The sequence below is a fragment of the Phalacrocorax carbo genome, chromosome Z (genome assembly GCF_963921805.1).
Source record: "Phalacrocorax carbo chromosome Z, bPhaCar2.1, whole genome shotgun sequence".
Classification (NCBI taxonomy): Eukaryota; Metazoa; Chordata; class Aves; order Suliformes; family Phalacrocoracidae; genus Phalacrocorax; species Phalacrocorax carbo.
Window position 1 is genome coordinate 7,194,198 of NC_087548.1, and position 14,107 is coordinate 7,208,304.

General features: G+C 38.5%; 1 protein-coding gene across 2 annotated transcripts; it reads left to right on the top strand.

The window, feature by feature from the left end:
• Nucleotides 1–1,512: 1,512 nt before the first annotated feature.
• SYT4 (synaptotagmin 4) lies at nt 1,513–13,870 on the top strand. 2 transcript variants are annotated; one of them, XM_064438605.1, is made up of 4 exons: nt 1,513–2,082; nt 4,894–5,708; nt 7,274–7,394; nt 10,450–13,870. In XM_064438605.1, exons 1-4 carry the CDS (start codon nt 2,049–2,051, stop codon nt 10,755–10,757), a joined length of 1,278 nt encoding a protein of 425 aa, XP_064294675.1. In that variant the 5' UTR covers nt 1,513–2,048; the 3' UTR covers nt 10,758–13,870. The 2 variants fall into 2 exon arrangements, with proteins under 2 accessions (XP_064294675.1, XP_064294676.1); XM_064438606.1 differs by having other exon boundaries at nt 4,894–5,702.
• Nucleotides 13,871–14,107: the final 237 nt, after the last annotated feature.

Consider the following 14,107-nt stretch of genomic DNA (forward strand, 5'->3'; position numbering starts at 1 on the left):
GTTTTGGACAGAGAAAGGGAACTGAATAGCAGGCCTGGGGGAAAGGAAGACTGCCAGAAAGAAGAGAGAAGTTGAGCCAGATTTGCTTGGATTGGTGCCAGCATGTGAACCCAAACATCCCATTCAGATTGTGCTGCCAAAACACAAACAAGAGCTAAACAATAGTTTCTGCAGTCTTCTAATACCTGAGTTCATTGTAGTCCAGGTGTTTGTAAGAGGAACAGTGGTGGCAAGCTATTCTCTGTATTTTATTATATGGGATAGGATGTAATGAAGATTAGGGTAGTGGATATGGCTGTTCTTGGAAAAGCTGTGCAGGTGCATGCCAAGGCCAAGTTGCTGAAGGTGTAACGGAAGCAGATAAGCATAAACCATATTAACTAATAGGTTTTCAACTCTCAGGGTAAGCCAGGCATTTCATTCAGCTGTGTTGTGACACTAGCTTGCCCTGATTCCATGGCCTTCCTATTTTAATTTTTCTGAAATCCAAGGAGATTTCCAGCTTCACTGTGAAGCAAGAACATGCTTTAATGTGGGCCAAGACACACTAGTTTCCAAGTCGCCCATTGTGGAGCAGGGTCATGCCAGACTATGCCTGCATCTGGATTTTGTTATTTAGAAGAACAACACCTGTTTCCCATTTATAGGGAGAATTAGCAGTTGGGCTCCAAACTTGGCTGCTATGATTCCTTCTGAATCCAGGAGTCAGATGCCAGGTGCTGGCTTTTGCAGCTCTGTTGCACCAAATTTAGCTTGGGTTATTATATGCTGTATCAGTTCTAGTTGCAGGCAGCCCTGCTTTCTTGTTCTGATTCCCCTTATTCCTCCCCATGTGCCAGCATCCCCCTGCCTTCTTCCCATGTTCTCAGTCCAGTTGGGGAGACAGACATCTAAACCTAGTAAAATCCAGAAGCATCTAGGTAGATCCAGCTCTTTCCTAGACCTACAGGAAGGTCAAGAGGATGCCCAAAGTGGGGGCTGAGTGTTTTTGTGAGGGTGGATGGTGGGAAGAGTCAGAGAGGAGGGAGAGGGAGAAGGCATATCAGGAGTATTCATGATTCAAGCCCTGTAAGTGTATCACGTCAGTCACAGGAGAAATGCGTGCCTTGCAGTTGGAGCTGGGCTTTCTGAGTTGACGTCTCCTTCACGTTGTTGTAGCCTGTCCAGCTGATAGATTAATAAGCAAATAAATAAATCTTACCCCAGCAGAATAGGCACACCCGTGTATTACACAAGGTGCACTGAATCAGAGTCATTAGCATTTCACTGTCTGTCCGATGGAGGGTGGGAGATCATATCCTGCTGCAGGGCAGTTAAAATAATCGATGAGTGCGTGTTCAATCCCCCGGTGGGTGGGGTGGGGGGAGCGGGAGGGAGGGTGTGGTGGTTGGGGAGGGGGGATGGGAGGTGGGAAAGGTGCTGATTTCAGCCCTGTAGCGTCAGGATTGCGTCAATTTGGGTTTCAACCACGTCTTCAGTCTGGGAGCGGAGCTACTCAGAAGAGCCAAAACAGGAAGGGGGTTGCAAATCGGTGTGCAAAGGGGAGGACCGAATCTTCCCCTCCCCCTTCTCCTCCAGCCCCCTCGCAGCCTCCTCCTCCACATTCCCCACCGCTCGCGTCTCCGGGTTTTGTTTTTTTGTTGTTGTTGTTTTCCTTTTTTTAAAAAAAAAAAAAAACACGCTGGAAAAGACGGTTGCCCAGGAGCCTTGAGGGCGGAGAGCCGGGAGACATCAGGGCAGAGCCTTCGGCGTCCCGGGCAGGCGGCTCGATCCGCGGGGCGGCGGCACCTGCACCCCGGCCAGCGGCTCCCGCATCCCGGCCGGCCGCTCCCGCACCTCGGACAGCGGCTCCCGCAGCCCAGACCGCGGCTCCCGCATCCCGGACCGCGGCTCCCGCATCCCGGACCGCGGCTCCCGCAGCCCGGACGGCCGCTCCCGCATCCCGGACCGCGGCTCCCGCACCCCGGACCGCGGCTCCCGCACCCCGGACGGCCGCTCCCGCAGCCCGGCCGGCGGCTCCAGCACCGCGGCCAGCGCACGCCGCCAACATGGCTCCGATCGCGGCCGGCCGGCAGCAGTTCGGTAAGCGCGTCCCGGCCCCGACCCCCCGCCCGCGGCGCTGGGGGCTGCTCCCCTCCCCGGGAGAGGCGCAGGCAGGCACCCCTTGCTGAGCCACCCCGCGCCCCCCAGCACGCAGCCAGCTGGGAGGAACCTGGTTTCCCCCAGTTCTCCCCGATCTCAGAAGTTGCTGTGAATTAGCTTTCTTTTCCTTTTCTCTCTTCACACCCCGCCACCCCTCCCCAACCAGTTCCCCCCGGTAAAGCACCGGGAGAGATGAAGAGGTAGGTGCGTTTTCAGATACGAGAGGTTTGGGATTGTTTTCTCTGTCTTGGTTAAAGTAGCGTGGCTTCAGAGTTAAATGATGTAAATGCATCCTGTGCCACAGACAAAATCTTTGTTCAAGCCATTCTTGGAATAATTGTCATTCATTTTTTTCTCGTTGTAGAGAAAGACTTGTCAACCGTTACTTAAAATGAAAGCTATCCATGTAAAGGACATTGCTAGGAAGGTGAAAATACAGGATCCCAGTGTTTTTTGCTAAATAGCTGCTTCTTGATCAGTTTGCATTCATTGAGAATAGCAATGGTAACAATGAACTTTTCAGTCTTGACGTTTCTATAGACTGGATGTTGAGTGCTGAACTGTGACACTAAAAGTTTCAGAAACAGTCATATATGTGCACTTATAAAACAGATACATAAATAGCTTTACTCAGAAAAACAGTAAGTAGAAATGTTTCTGACCTCTGCTTTGCAAATATTGACTCTAGCCTAGGTTACATTTGCTTTAGCAGTGGTATAATTCAAGGATCATTCCACAGACTTAAGTGAGTCCAGTTTTTTATCATGTGTCTGAAATAATAACTTCTCTCAGAATCAGTTGGTGATGTTTCCTACTAATACACTGCCTTGAATGTTAACTAATTGATTTACATTATGACAACAGCAAGAAATTCAGGCTGAAACATAATTAGTTGTAAATATAAACCCATTTTAGTTACCATTTCATCTTCTTTCCTACCCCACCCACTCGATGTTTCTAACTACATTTGTGACATCATGCTTATGTAATTACTTATTTAAGAAAGATAATTAATATTTTAAACACCAGATTGACTCTACCACTGCTTTCAGTAGTTGTAGAATTAAAATATAGCCCAATATCGATTCCTATAAAAAGTGTATCATCTCATGAAAAAGTATGCTAAATGTGCAAATCATTCTAAAAAGCTGTTAAAGTATTCTGATTAGTTTTCAGATATGTCTTGCTTTCTACCTGTATACCATATTTATTTAAATTTATGCAGCCTGGGGAATTTTTGAAACTCAGAGCCACGTGCCTAACTTAGAAAAACACTTTTTGGTCATGTATATAATTTTCAGCCATTTCATGAAGTTCTTACAGTTAAGTATGTAGACTGATACAGCTTGTGGGCAAAGGGAAAGTAACATGAATATCGTCAGAAGAAATTAATAGCCAGGCCTGATCCTTTCTGTGCTGGAACATTATGTCCTACTTTGATAGTATTGTTGTGGATTTTTTTGAAACATCCCACTAAAAAGAAAAAGGTATAGTGGCAGCACATCTATCTGCCCAGCTTTTACCTGGATGAAGCTGATTTACTAATATATAGAGGGGGTAGTTTTCCTTTTCTCATCCAGAATGATCTGCTAATCATTTCCGAGAGAACCAGGATTGTTACACAATTGCCTTTATGCATAAACAATGTCATTCCATTAATATTCTACTGGTCTTCCACTGTTGCAGGGAATAAAGATTAAGCTGATTGTTACATTGTGGAAGGTTTAAACTCCCTTAGTAATGTTACTTATGGGCATAATTGGATTTCCAATTAGTTGTGCTCATTTACCCCTTCGATGCATGCTCTGAAGGGCTAATGATACTCTGTATGTAACCAATGTATCCACATGACAATTGAGGTTGTAACACTTGCTCAGTTTTCTCTTTAGTCAGTTTAAGTACAGGATTCATATTAAGGTAGAAGAGAATTATGGTTTAATGTTTTTCTTATATACTCCTAAAAAGTAGTGAACCTTCCTGTAAACTCCCCATAGCTTTGATTCATATTGTCCTAAATGTAAAGCTTAGTGGTTATCAGTGATACACTTAACAGTTTTTTCAGCTTTGAACACACGGCTTTGTGACTGCTCAATGTCACATCCATCTGGAAAAGACACTTGGTATATAATTATTCTAAATTTTCATTATAGACTTCCTCCTGCAAAGTATTGAAAATCCCATTGAAACAGCTGGGTGTTATAACCTCCAATTAAACTCAGTTCTTTCAAGAGATACCTACAGGCAATTATGGGATCAGAACATAAAAAATGAGTTAGTTGAGTGTACAAAGTATTCTAGGAAACAGTGTGAAGAGCAGACAGTGTATCTATAAGTAATGCATGTTTCAGACTCTGTGTTCTCTAACTAACAAAGCTCTGTAAATCAAAGCTGAAACCTACCGAGAGCTGGTATTACTCATAGACATATATCTCAGAAACTACACACAGAAGGGTGAGATAGTCGAGCAATTGCTAGTGGTTATTACTATTAGGATGGGAATAGTATTTTCCTCCCAAACACTATGTGTATGGAAAAATACTAACATAACGAGCGTGCCTCAGTATGGGACTACACATTCTTGCCTGCAGGTGGCGAGCAATATGTACAATGCAAAGCACTTTCAGTCTGTCGATCCTGCTGCTATTATGATCTCCTATCAGTTTGGTTTACTAAATTATTACTTTATTAAATATCACACAGAGTCCAAGGCATTGCTGTTTATGTGCTTGTTGCTATTTATTTGATTTGCAGATGAAATTCCTACAGTGGTTGGGATCTTTAGTGCATTTGGCCTTGTCTTCTCTGTCTCCCTTTTTGCTTGGATCTGCTGCCAGCGTAAATCTTCTAAATCCAATAAGACCCCTCCATATAAGTTTGTCCATGTTCTGAAGGGGGTTGATATTTACCCTGAGAATCTCAACAGTAAGAAGAAGTTTGGAGCAGATGATAAAAGTGAAGCAAAGAACAAATCAGCGATGCCAAAGAATTCTCTCCATCTTGACCTGGAGAAGAGAGATCTAAATGGCAACTTCCCCAAAACAACCCCTAAAATCCAGAGCTCTCCAGATCTTGAAAATCTGTCTCCTAAGCACTTTGCAGAAAGGAAGAAAGATTCAGTATCCCCTGATAGTTTAAAATCCATCACTTCTCTGTCATCTGAAGATAAACAAGACAAGCTAGGAACTCTCTTTTTCTCCTTAGAGTACAATTTTGAGAAAAAGGCATTTGTAGTGAACATCAAAGAAGCACGTGGGCTGCCAGCAATGGATGAACAGTCAATGACTTCTGATCCCTACATCAAAATGACAATCTTGCCTGAGAAAAAGCACAAGGTGAAAACCAGAGTGCTGAGAAAAACATTAGATCCAGCTTTCGATGAGACCTTCACGTTTTATGGGATCCCCTATAGCCAAATTCAAGACTTAACACTTCACTTTATGATCTTGAGCTTTGACAGGTTTTCCAGAGATGATGTCATTGGAGAAGTTCTCATTCCCCTCGCAGGAATTGAACTGTCAGAAGGAAGACTGCTAATGGACAGAGAGATCATCAAAAGAAATGTTAGGGTAACATGTTTTTTATTTAAATTTTAAAAGTGTTGTGCTAGTGTTAGCTATGTTTCTTGTTTAATGCTGCTAGCATCTTGGAAAGAAAAGGAAACAAGCTCATTGTGCACGTCACTGAGATGCTTTCATAATGGCATATGAGGAAGCAATTATACAAATGTAATAATAGAACATTACAATAAGCAAGTTGCAAGAAATTGATATGTCCTAAACTCTACTTGCTTATTCAGCTGGTCCATCAGTTTTGAGTGGACCCATTTACATTTACACCAAGTGGTCTCAATCTACATTAATTTGCTTTAAAAGGAAAGAATTAAATATTTATATATTATTCCCATTCTCCTTCCTCACCTTTTCTGTTTGAAGTCATTCTATCTTAAAGCTTATTGAAGCAAATGTAAACCTTTTACTTCAACTACATACGTTTTATAGCAGATTCTTAAAGAGTGCGGGTAGTTTTAGTTAAGGAATTGGAACCTGTTGTAGACCCTATTGCTGATGCAGTAGTATATTCTTGCACTTCAGTGTTGCTACTACCTTCTACTACTCAAGAATTGTGACACAGGCTGCAGATCTACTGAGGATAGTAAGACACGAGGGAGAAGCCAAAGCCTTACTGAAGTCAACGGCAAAACATACTGACTTCACTGGGCTAAAAATATTTCATACTATTTTGTCTGATTTCTGAATGTAAAGATCATTTACAACCATCACAGGTGAACCACAGAAATGCACATGTATCACACACACGTCTCAATCTCTGCTAAGGAAGTGGAACGTGTATTGACTTTCGATTTGATTGTTTTCAAAGAGCAAGCATGCTGCCAAATCAAATAAATGTCTACCAGACAACATACCTATAACTAATACTGTTATTTTGTAATTCTATCACTATATTACAACAACTATAACTATGTCATTGATATTTTCTTGATAACTTATTGGCTTTTCTGGTATATAAGGTATTATTTTTCCCTTGTTTCCCTTGCCTTCCTCCTTTCTGTGAAATAATCTAATCCAGCAAATCCAAGTCTAATGATCATAGAGAAGATCTTTGATCTCATCTTTATTTCATGTGTATTATACTACTTTAGAAATTGTCAGGGATGATATTTCAATAACTGTTTGATCCTTCCTGTTTAAAGACATTCTACTGAAGATTTTTAAATTTACTTTTATTCTATTTGTTTTGCTTTGTTTTCAAAATAACTTTACAGAATTTTGTTTTGCTTAAGATCTTTTTGATTCACTGTGGATTTTTTTTTCCTCAGGATGTAGGATTTTGTTTCTAATTTCTGAAGCTAGTGATGGCATGTCAACCTGTATTTTCAATTATTTATTATTTATTTTTTGTTCAGTCTAATAGACAAGAGTTATATAACTACAGTAGAGGGAAATTTTATTTGCTATGTGAAGCAGCACAGCTCCGTAAGTTATATCCTTTTACACCATTTCAGAACATATAGTTATGTGGCATTTCATAAATCTTCTTAATTCTTGTTTAAAGCTTGGTCAATGTAATTGCTTATAAATAGCCTTAATTCTTTTTTCATTCATTTCCTCAGAAATCGTCTGGGCGTGGAGAATTACTGATCTCTCTCTGTTATCAGTCTACAACAAATACACTCACTGTGGTTGTTTTAAAAGCCAGGCATCTACCTAAATCTGATGTGTCAGGATTATCAGGTAATGGTTTTACTAATGAATATGCCCTAAGAATATAAAACAAACAGAGAGAAGACAGCTGAAATGTGGCGTTTCAAAGACTAAAAATAGCCCATAAATGCAGAAATGGTGTCTCTATTATTTGCAGCTTATGCATTTTATTCATATCTAGGTCAATGTTTTATTTTCCAGGGTATGTATTTTACAAATTTGTTCTTCAATCACATGTTAAAAAACATAGCATCTGGTAGCAGTGGAAACCAATGAGTTTTGTGATTGTCTTGAACAGAACCCATCTGCCATAGGTATGCAATGTTGTCTGTAGATACTAAAAGCTTTTATTTATGACAAAAACTCAGGTATTTATAGAAGATCAGTACTGAGTGAGATCATCATATGGTTTATTTCAGCTTAGCACCGAGAAAAGCAACGAGGTACATCAGTGCTGAATTTGGCCCACTGAGCACTAACATTTATTTGGCAAGGTGAAAAGGTGAACTATGCCAGTGCTGGAAGCAGGTTATAACGTAACACATGCTTTATCATAAGCTGTACCTTGGTGCACTAAGAAGGAGCAGTTTTTGCACTCCCATCTCCTGGTCTTGTTGTGCCATTTTGCATTCAGTGGAAGCCAATATTAGAACTGCACTTAGATGCACATAAATGCTAGATAACATAATAACTGAATAAAATTTAATGTTCAATATACTAAGGATAAGAACCATACAAAAAGAGCAATATACAAGAAAGGACTATGCAAACAGTAGCACAACTGCTGTTGATTCTGTATGGGACTGATACTCTCTCATTTCACAGGAATTTTTTGAAAAGAAGTAGTTTTGGGAACCACTGAATCATAATTACTACAGCCAATAATACAGTCTTTCTACTTCTCATACCACAAAATACTGTAACATACCTAGAAAGTGAATCCATCCTTGATCCGATGCAACAAGGCTATAGATAACTCCCATTTATGTAGTTGTGTTCCACTGAGATCTGATCTCGGTTTTATTCACATATCATAAGGAGAAAGGATATAAATGGAATCCAGCAGTTTACTCCCCTATAAGAGAACATACCTACTTTTAATAATCAGCCCCAAAGTCACAGCAAATTGTGGAGGTTTCATGAAGACAGCATGACAGCAGCTGATCTCAGCAGACCAAGTCTGGGTGAGGTTCACCCTGGTGAGAAAATAACTTGAAAACAAAAGCCCTCCTAGTCCCAGCAGCCACCTGGACCCTACAGCACATCCAAACTACACATTTGCTAACTGTACCTCTTATGAGTAAAGCTATAGATTTTGTTTGCACACTCTGCTTCCCTTAGTATAACTTTGCTAACTATAAATGGAACATAATATCTCTAAGAGATACAGGCAGCCATACTACATCTGTATACCTAGTTCATTTAGACAGTTCTTCCCTATTTGCTGTTCATCAGCAAGGCCAATTCAATAGAAGTTTGGGTGTCAGTAACATACTGCACTCACGACGGTCCTTATTTTTTCTGTGACTTTCCCTCAGCCCAATATAAATCTTGGATGAGGAGGAGTGTGAATCGGTGTTTCTATGGGGTCAGCTAAACGATCACATAACTCCATCTCCTTAGGAAGATGGGAACTTTTTTAATCAGAAGCTGTTCCATTCTAACAACCTCCTTTGTTTCCTTGATCACTGGTGTTGATGTCTCCTAATAGACCTCATAAAATCAAGAGGAACTTTCTAGCCTTATCTAGCAGCTGGTCAGAAATAAGAGTCGGAAAAGAATTTCTTTAAACAGACATGAATCACAGCATGAATCCACCGATGGATATTGGTTCTGATACTTTTAATGCTTGTGTGTCATATATTCATTCTAAAGCCAATGAACACTTTAATTACATTAAACCTTATATTTAAAATGTTTATTATGGTGATAGTATATGAAAGCAAAGATGTATTCTATCATACCATACTCTTGTTAAACTATTGCCAGTTCAAGGAAACTAAAACCTTTTTATCATCTGACTGTTTCAGTCTGATAACTTTGGCATAACATTTCTAAATATGGTTCAGTTTAAATTTACTTTTTGAAAAAGTATTCAACTGTTCTTGATGTTTATTAGCTGTTAGTTTACATAGATTGTCTTTTTTTAACTGGGTTCAGTAGAAAGGATTTTGTACTGCATCTTTGCACCATGAAAATTTGGAAACAGGCCCACATTTGCACCAAAATAAATGCCAAGGTACTTTAAAAGAGTGATTTTTAAAGCATTTTCTATAATTCTTCTGAAGAAAGAAATATAGCCATTGTTGAAGAAAATAGCAGAGGAATCTTACAACAATTGAATAATTATAAGGAATGCAAACACTCAAAGTTGATTGACAGCTAAAAATATGGACATTTTCCCTTCCCTTCTTCAATAGTATTACAGCACAGACATAAAGACAAATACATATTCTAACAACAAACACACCCTAGATCGAAAGTTTAGTGTTAAATTTGTTCAATAAAAACTAGTGGGCCCAATTTAATATGTTAATTGACTTTGGTAGAACCACAACAGAAATTAATCACATCCATTCATCCATTTGCTCAGCATGAGCTTATTCTCTCTTTCTGAGGTTTTTCTTTGCATGAGTCTTATTAGCACTAATGATTATCCCCTACTGGTAGAATGTGTGAAAAACAGATTTCTGTTACACACAAATACGTAAAGATACATATTTGTCAGAATCCATTAGAATTTTGTGTACTTTCAGACCACCTTTGCATGTAGTAGAGATATTATTAAGGTTAATGACTACAGGGCAGGATTTGTCTCATGAAGACCCTTGTATTTGATCATATGAATCATGCCCTAAACTTTACTATCTTGATTACATCTTTGGTGACCATAAAGGGAGCTTAAAGGAACTAATTCAGATGTAAACACAAAAAATGGATGAGATGAATCATCTTTAATAACTTGAAATATCTCTTCATTGTGGTGTAATTATGTTGCTAAGTTATGAAATTTACCATTAACTAGATCAAGGAATTTCTAAACAGCACTGTTCAACAGCTGATCTGTGCTTTCTTTTCATTGCAGATCCTTACGTCAAAGTGAACCTGTACCACGCTAAGAAGAGAATTTCTAAAAAGAAAACCCATGTGAAGAAATGCACCCCGAATGCAGTGTTCAATGAATTGTTTGTCTTTGACATTCCTTGTGAGGGCCTTGATGATATCAGCATTGAATTTTTGGTTTTAGATTCAGATAGGGGGTCAAGGAATGAGGTCATTGGCCGGTTAACCTTAGGATCTTCAGCAGAAGGAACAGCTGGAGAGCACTGGAAAGAAATTTGTGAATATCCTAGGAGACAAATTGCCAAATGGCATATGTTGTGTGATGGTTAGCAGCTTAGGGAGGAGTTGGAACTTGAAAAACTATATATATTTCCATAGGCAAGGAGCAGTTTTCTTTCTTTGCTATGTATAATTACAGGCTTGTAACTACAAGACTTTTTTTTAGGAGTTGGGGGAATAAAAACTGGATTGAATTATCAGAACAGAAGGTAATTAAATTTTCACAGTAAATAAAGGAATGTCTGTTTCATTAGACTTTAACATAATTGGATCAGATTCATATTCTTCTGAAGTTCAGATAGCCTGAAACTTCTGAAATACTATAGACTTTAATAAGAACAGACTATGTTTTATGAAAAAGTCACTGGAAACCTTAATAATAGTGTTACACAGAAGATAACCTCATTAAAATATACCACTAGACCTAAAAAAAAAACCACCTGTGGCTTATTTAAGGAAGGGGATAAATCTGTAAAAGCCATGGGGAATGAGGGTGTGTAGGAGCAGAATTCGTCCTGCCCCTCCACCAAAAACCTTCTTTTATGAAAATTCAATCATTATTTGTAAGTTTTGGTTACTTACACGTTGATCATCCCAAAGACTGAAAAGATTTTCAGCAATTTCAGCAATTTTGCTTTACATATCACATCATGTGCAAGTAGTTGTTTTATGTGTGGAAATACTGTATTTACACTTGGATTTTTTAATATGTATATATATAACTTGTTTTATTACAGTGATGGAGATAGATAAAATCTACAAATTGTTGTGCAAGTTAACATACATTGTCTTGTTAAAAGGGCTCCTTTATGGGTGACTGCACATGTTATAGTATAGCTAGAAGTTGGGATTAGATATGGCTTGAATTTTTTACCTCTAGCAAGGATTACACTCTAAGCATTTCAAGCCATAGGAAAGCTTTTCTGTTGAGATGAGGTAACATACAGGACATTACAGTAATGACCTTTCACCAATTATATTTCAAGCCATTAAGTAATACTTACTGAAGAGTTGTTCTATTGTTTCATTAAAGAACAAAATCGTGAGACAGAGAACAAAAGCTTATTCTGCAGTTTTACTTCCTGAACTGTAAGTAATGTCATTACAGTCCATAAGACTGCTCCCAAAATACTAAGTTTAATGAATTTTTAAACTTTTGCAGGATAGGAAACCAAGCTCACGTTATAATTTATCCATCATTATGTTAGACAAACTACTTGAAAACTGCATCTCACATAGATTATATGTATTAATGTCCATTACTGATTGTACTGAAAATTGGTGGTGGTAAGGGAAAATAACATCCTGATTTAATGTTAGTGTGACATATGTATGTTTGAACTTAAACTGTGCCAGGCTGGGGGAGTATCAAGTGTAACATTTAGACCGGTGAAATTTACTCTTGGTCACACCAGTTAGAATTTTAGGCTTTCAAAATAATAGCACAACTATGAGCAGAGTATTTCCTGAAGTTTGTACACTGATTTCTGACACGGAACTCTTTGCAAATATTGCTTTTACCTAATTTTCAATTACAATATCAATAAAGAAGAATATAATGATGTTAGTTGTTGACATAAGAAGGATTTTAAAAGTGGAAAACCATCATTTTCAGTATTTTTGCATCTGTCATTTTGTCATGTGTAATCCCACTGTAGTGAGTGAGATTATTTGGGGATTATGGTATTGCAGGTAAAGGTAGCAAAATGGGCATGCCAGGTAAAAGCATACTTTGATGTCAAATTTCTTTCATTAAACAACAGATCCTGGTCTTATTCAAAACTGTTGGAGATTTGTTGTCAACTTTACCTGTTCTCATATGGCCAAATTGCAGTAAAGGACACTGAAATATGAAATATGCAAGTAGAAAAATAGTACTGGAAGAATTCTATTGAGGCTCTTCCAGGTTTTGTGTCGGTATTTTCTCCAGTTTTTGAGAATGTGTTTGATATAATAGTGTTTATAAAGTTCTGTAAAAATACATTTTCAAAATAACATAAACATGCTTTTTATGATAATGCTTAATGTAAAAATACTGCGTATTGTATGTATAAAGGAGAGGAATCCTTTTTGCTTATTTCTTTAGAAAGATGATTAACTGCTTAAGGGCTAGAGTTTGCCAGCCATGTTCAAGCAGAGCTAATCCAAAGCCATCAGTTCAAAGGAAAGATGCCCACAAGCTTCAGTGGGGTTTGAAGTGCAATCACGGATCAAAACTCTTGTTGTGAGTCAACCCAGAAATATCAGTGGGACAAGGATAAGGGGAGACACTGTTTGATCTGACAGAGCCTGGGAGAATTTAAGTCAGTACCACACAGCCAGAGTTGTTACAATTTCTAGTAAGTAAAGAACTTTATACTGAAGGTGATTGCATGAAAGAGAGTGGGACACCTTGTAATTAAAAAAAAATGAGTTTTTTGTATATTGGCCCATAAGTAGTATATTATCTCTAAAAATCAGATGTCAGGAGTAATCTTTCTTCATTGGACACAAATCCTGATATTAGAAGACAAAAAATCCACCTTTTTGAACAGATGATGGGCTGTGACCATCTTTCATTTTGTACCCAACAAGTCATCATCGATTTTTTTTTTAAGTTTCTATAGAATCTTGAGGGTTAATATTTCTACCAGCTAAATGCCAGTTGTTGGTGGGGGTAGGGTGTAGGAATGGGAAAGGGAAGGAAAGACATTTTTATTAAATCTAAAAAAACCCCTGTAAATAGAATTTTTTTTTTTTTTTCATTTAAAGCAATGTTTGGCTTGGAAAGTTGAGTAAAGATGACTTGTAACACATCTAGACAAGGCAGGAGCGAATGTAGACCTGTATCGAGATGAGAAATTCTGCTGTTTTATAAAGTATCCAGTTCTCATTGTGAATATCTTGAACTCTGTTAAAGACACTGTACTGTATTAAACATGTAAAAAATGATGTTTGTCGAAGTAGCTTACAAAAATAATAACTCCTTGAATGGAAGACTATCCATGTCTGGAGATCTGTCGTAACTAAATACCTGATTTGTTATGGTGTTGTAACTTAATAGAAGCTATTTGAGAGGAAGCATGGTGTATGAGATTTTGTAAGTTATTTGTGCCAGTTCTGTATGTTGTGCCATGTGTGTAAGACAAGAATAAACCGCTGCTTTCGTTCATCCCATCCCAAAACAGTTTTCCCACCAATGTATCTTTTCCAGAGATTTCTGCTATTTTTTGTATTCATGGTCTACTCTCTCATGCTTCTATCAGAAAGTATTTGTCTTGCAAAGTCTTCCTCTTCTCACAGAGGTGGATTAGACTTGTTCTGCCAAATACTACCTAGGCATATCACATGTTCTTTATTCGTAGCTTCTTGTTGCATAATGACATTTGTCTTGAATTGTACTGTACACTCAGGGTAGGACC

Excerpts from the sequence above, each read along its gene's own strand:
- SYT4 (XM_064438605.1), top strand. The coding sequence starts at position 2,049 with ATGGCTCCGATCGCGGCCGGCCGGCAGCAGTTCG. Across the intron at positions 2,083-4,893 it reads GGCCGGCCGGCAGCAGTTCG|ATGAAATTCCTACAGTGGTT; the intron begins GTAAGCGCGTCC and ends TTTGATTTGCAG. Across the intron at positions 5,709-7,273 it reads TCATCAAAAGAAATGTTAGG|AAATCGTCTGGGCGTGGAGA; the intron begins GTAACATGTTTT and ends TCATTTCCTCAG.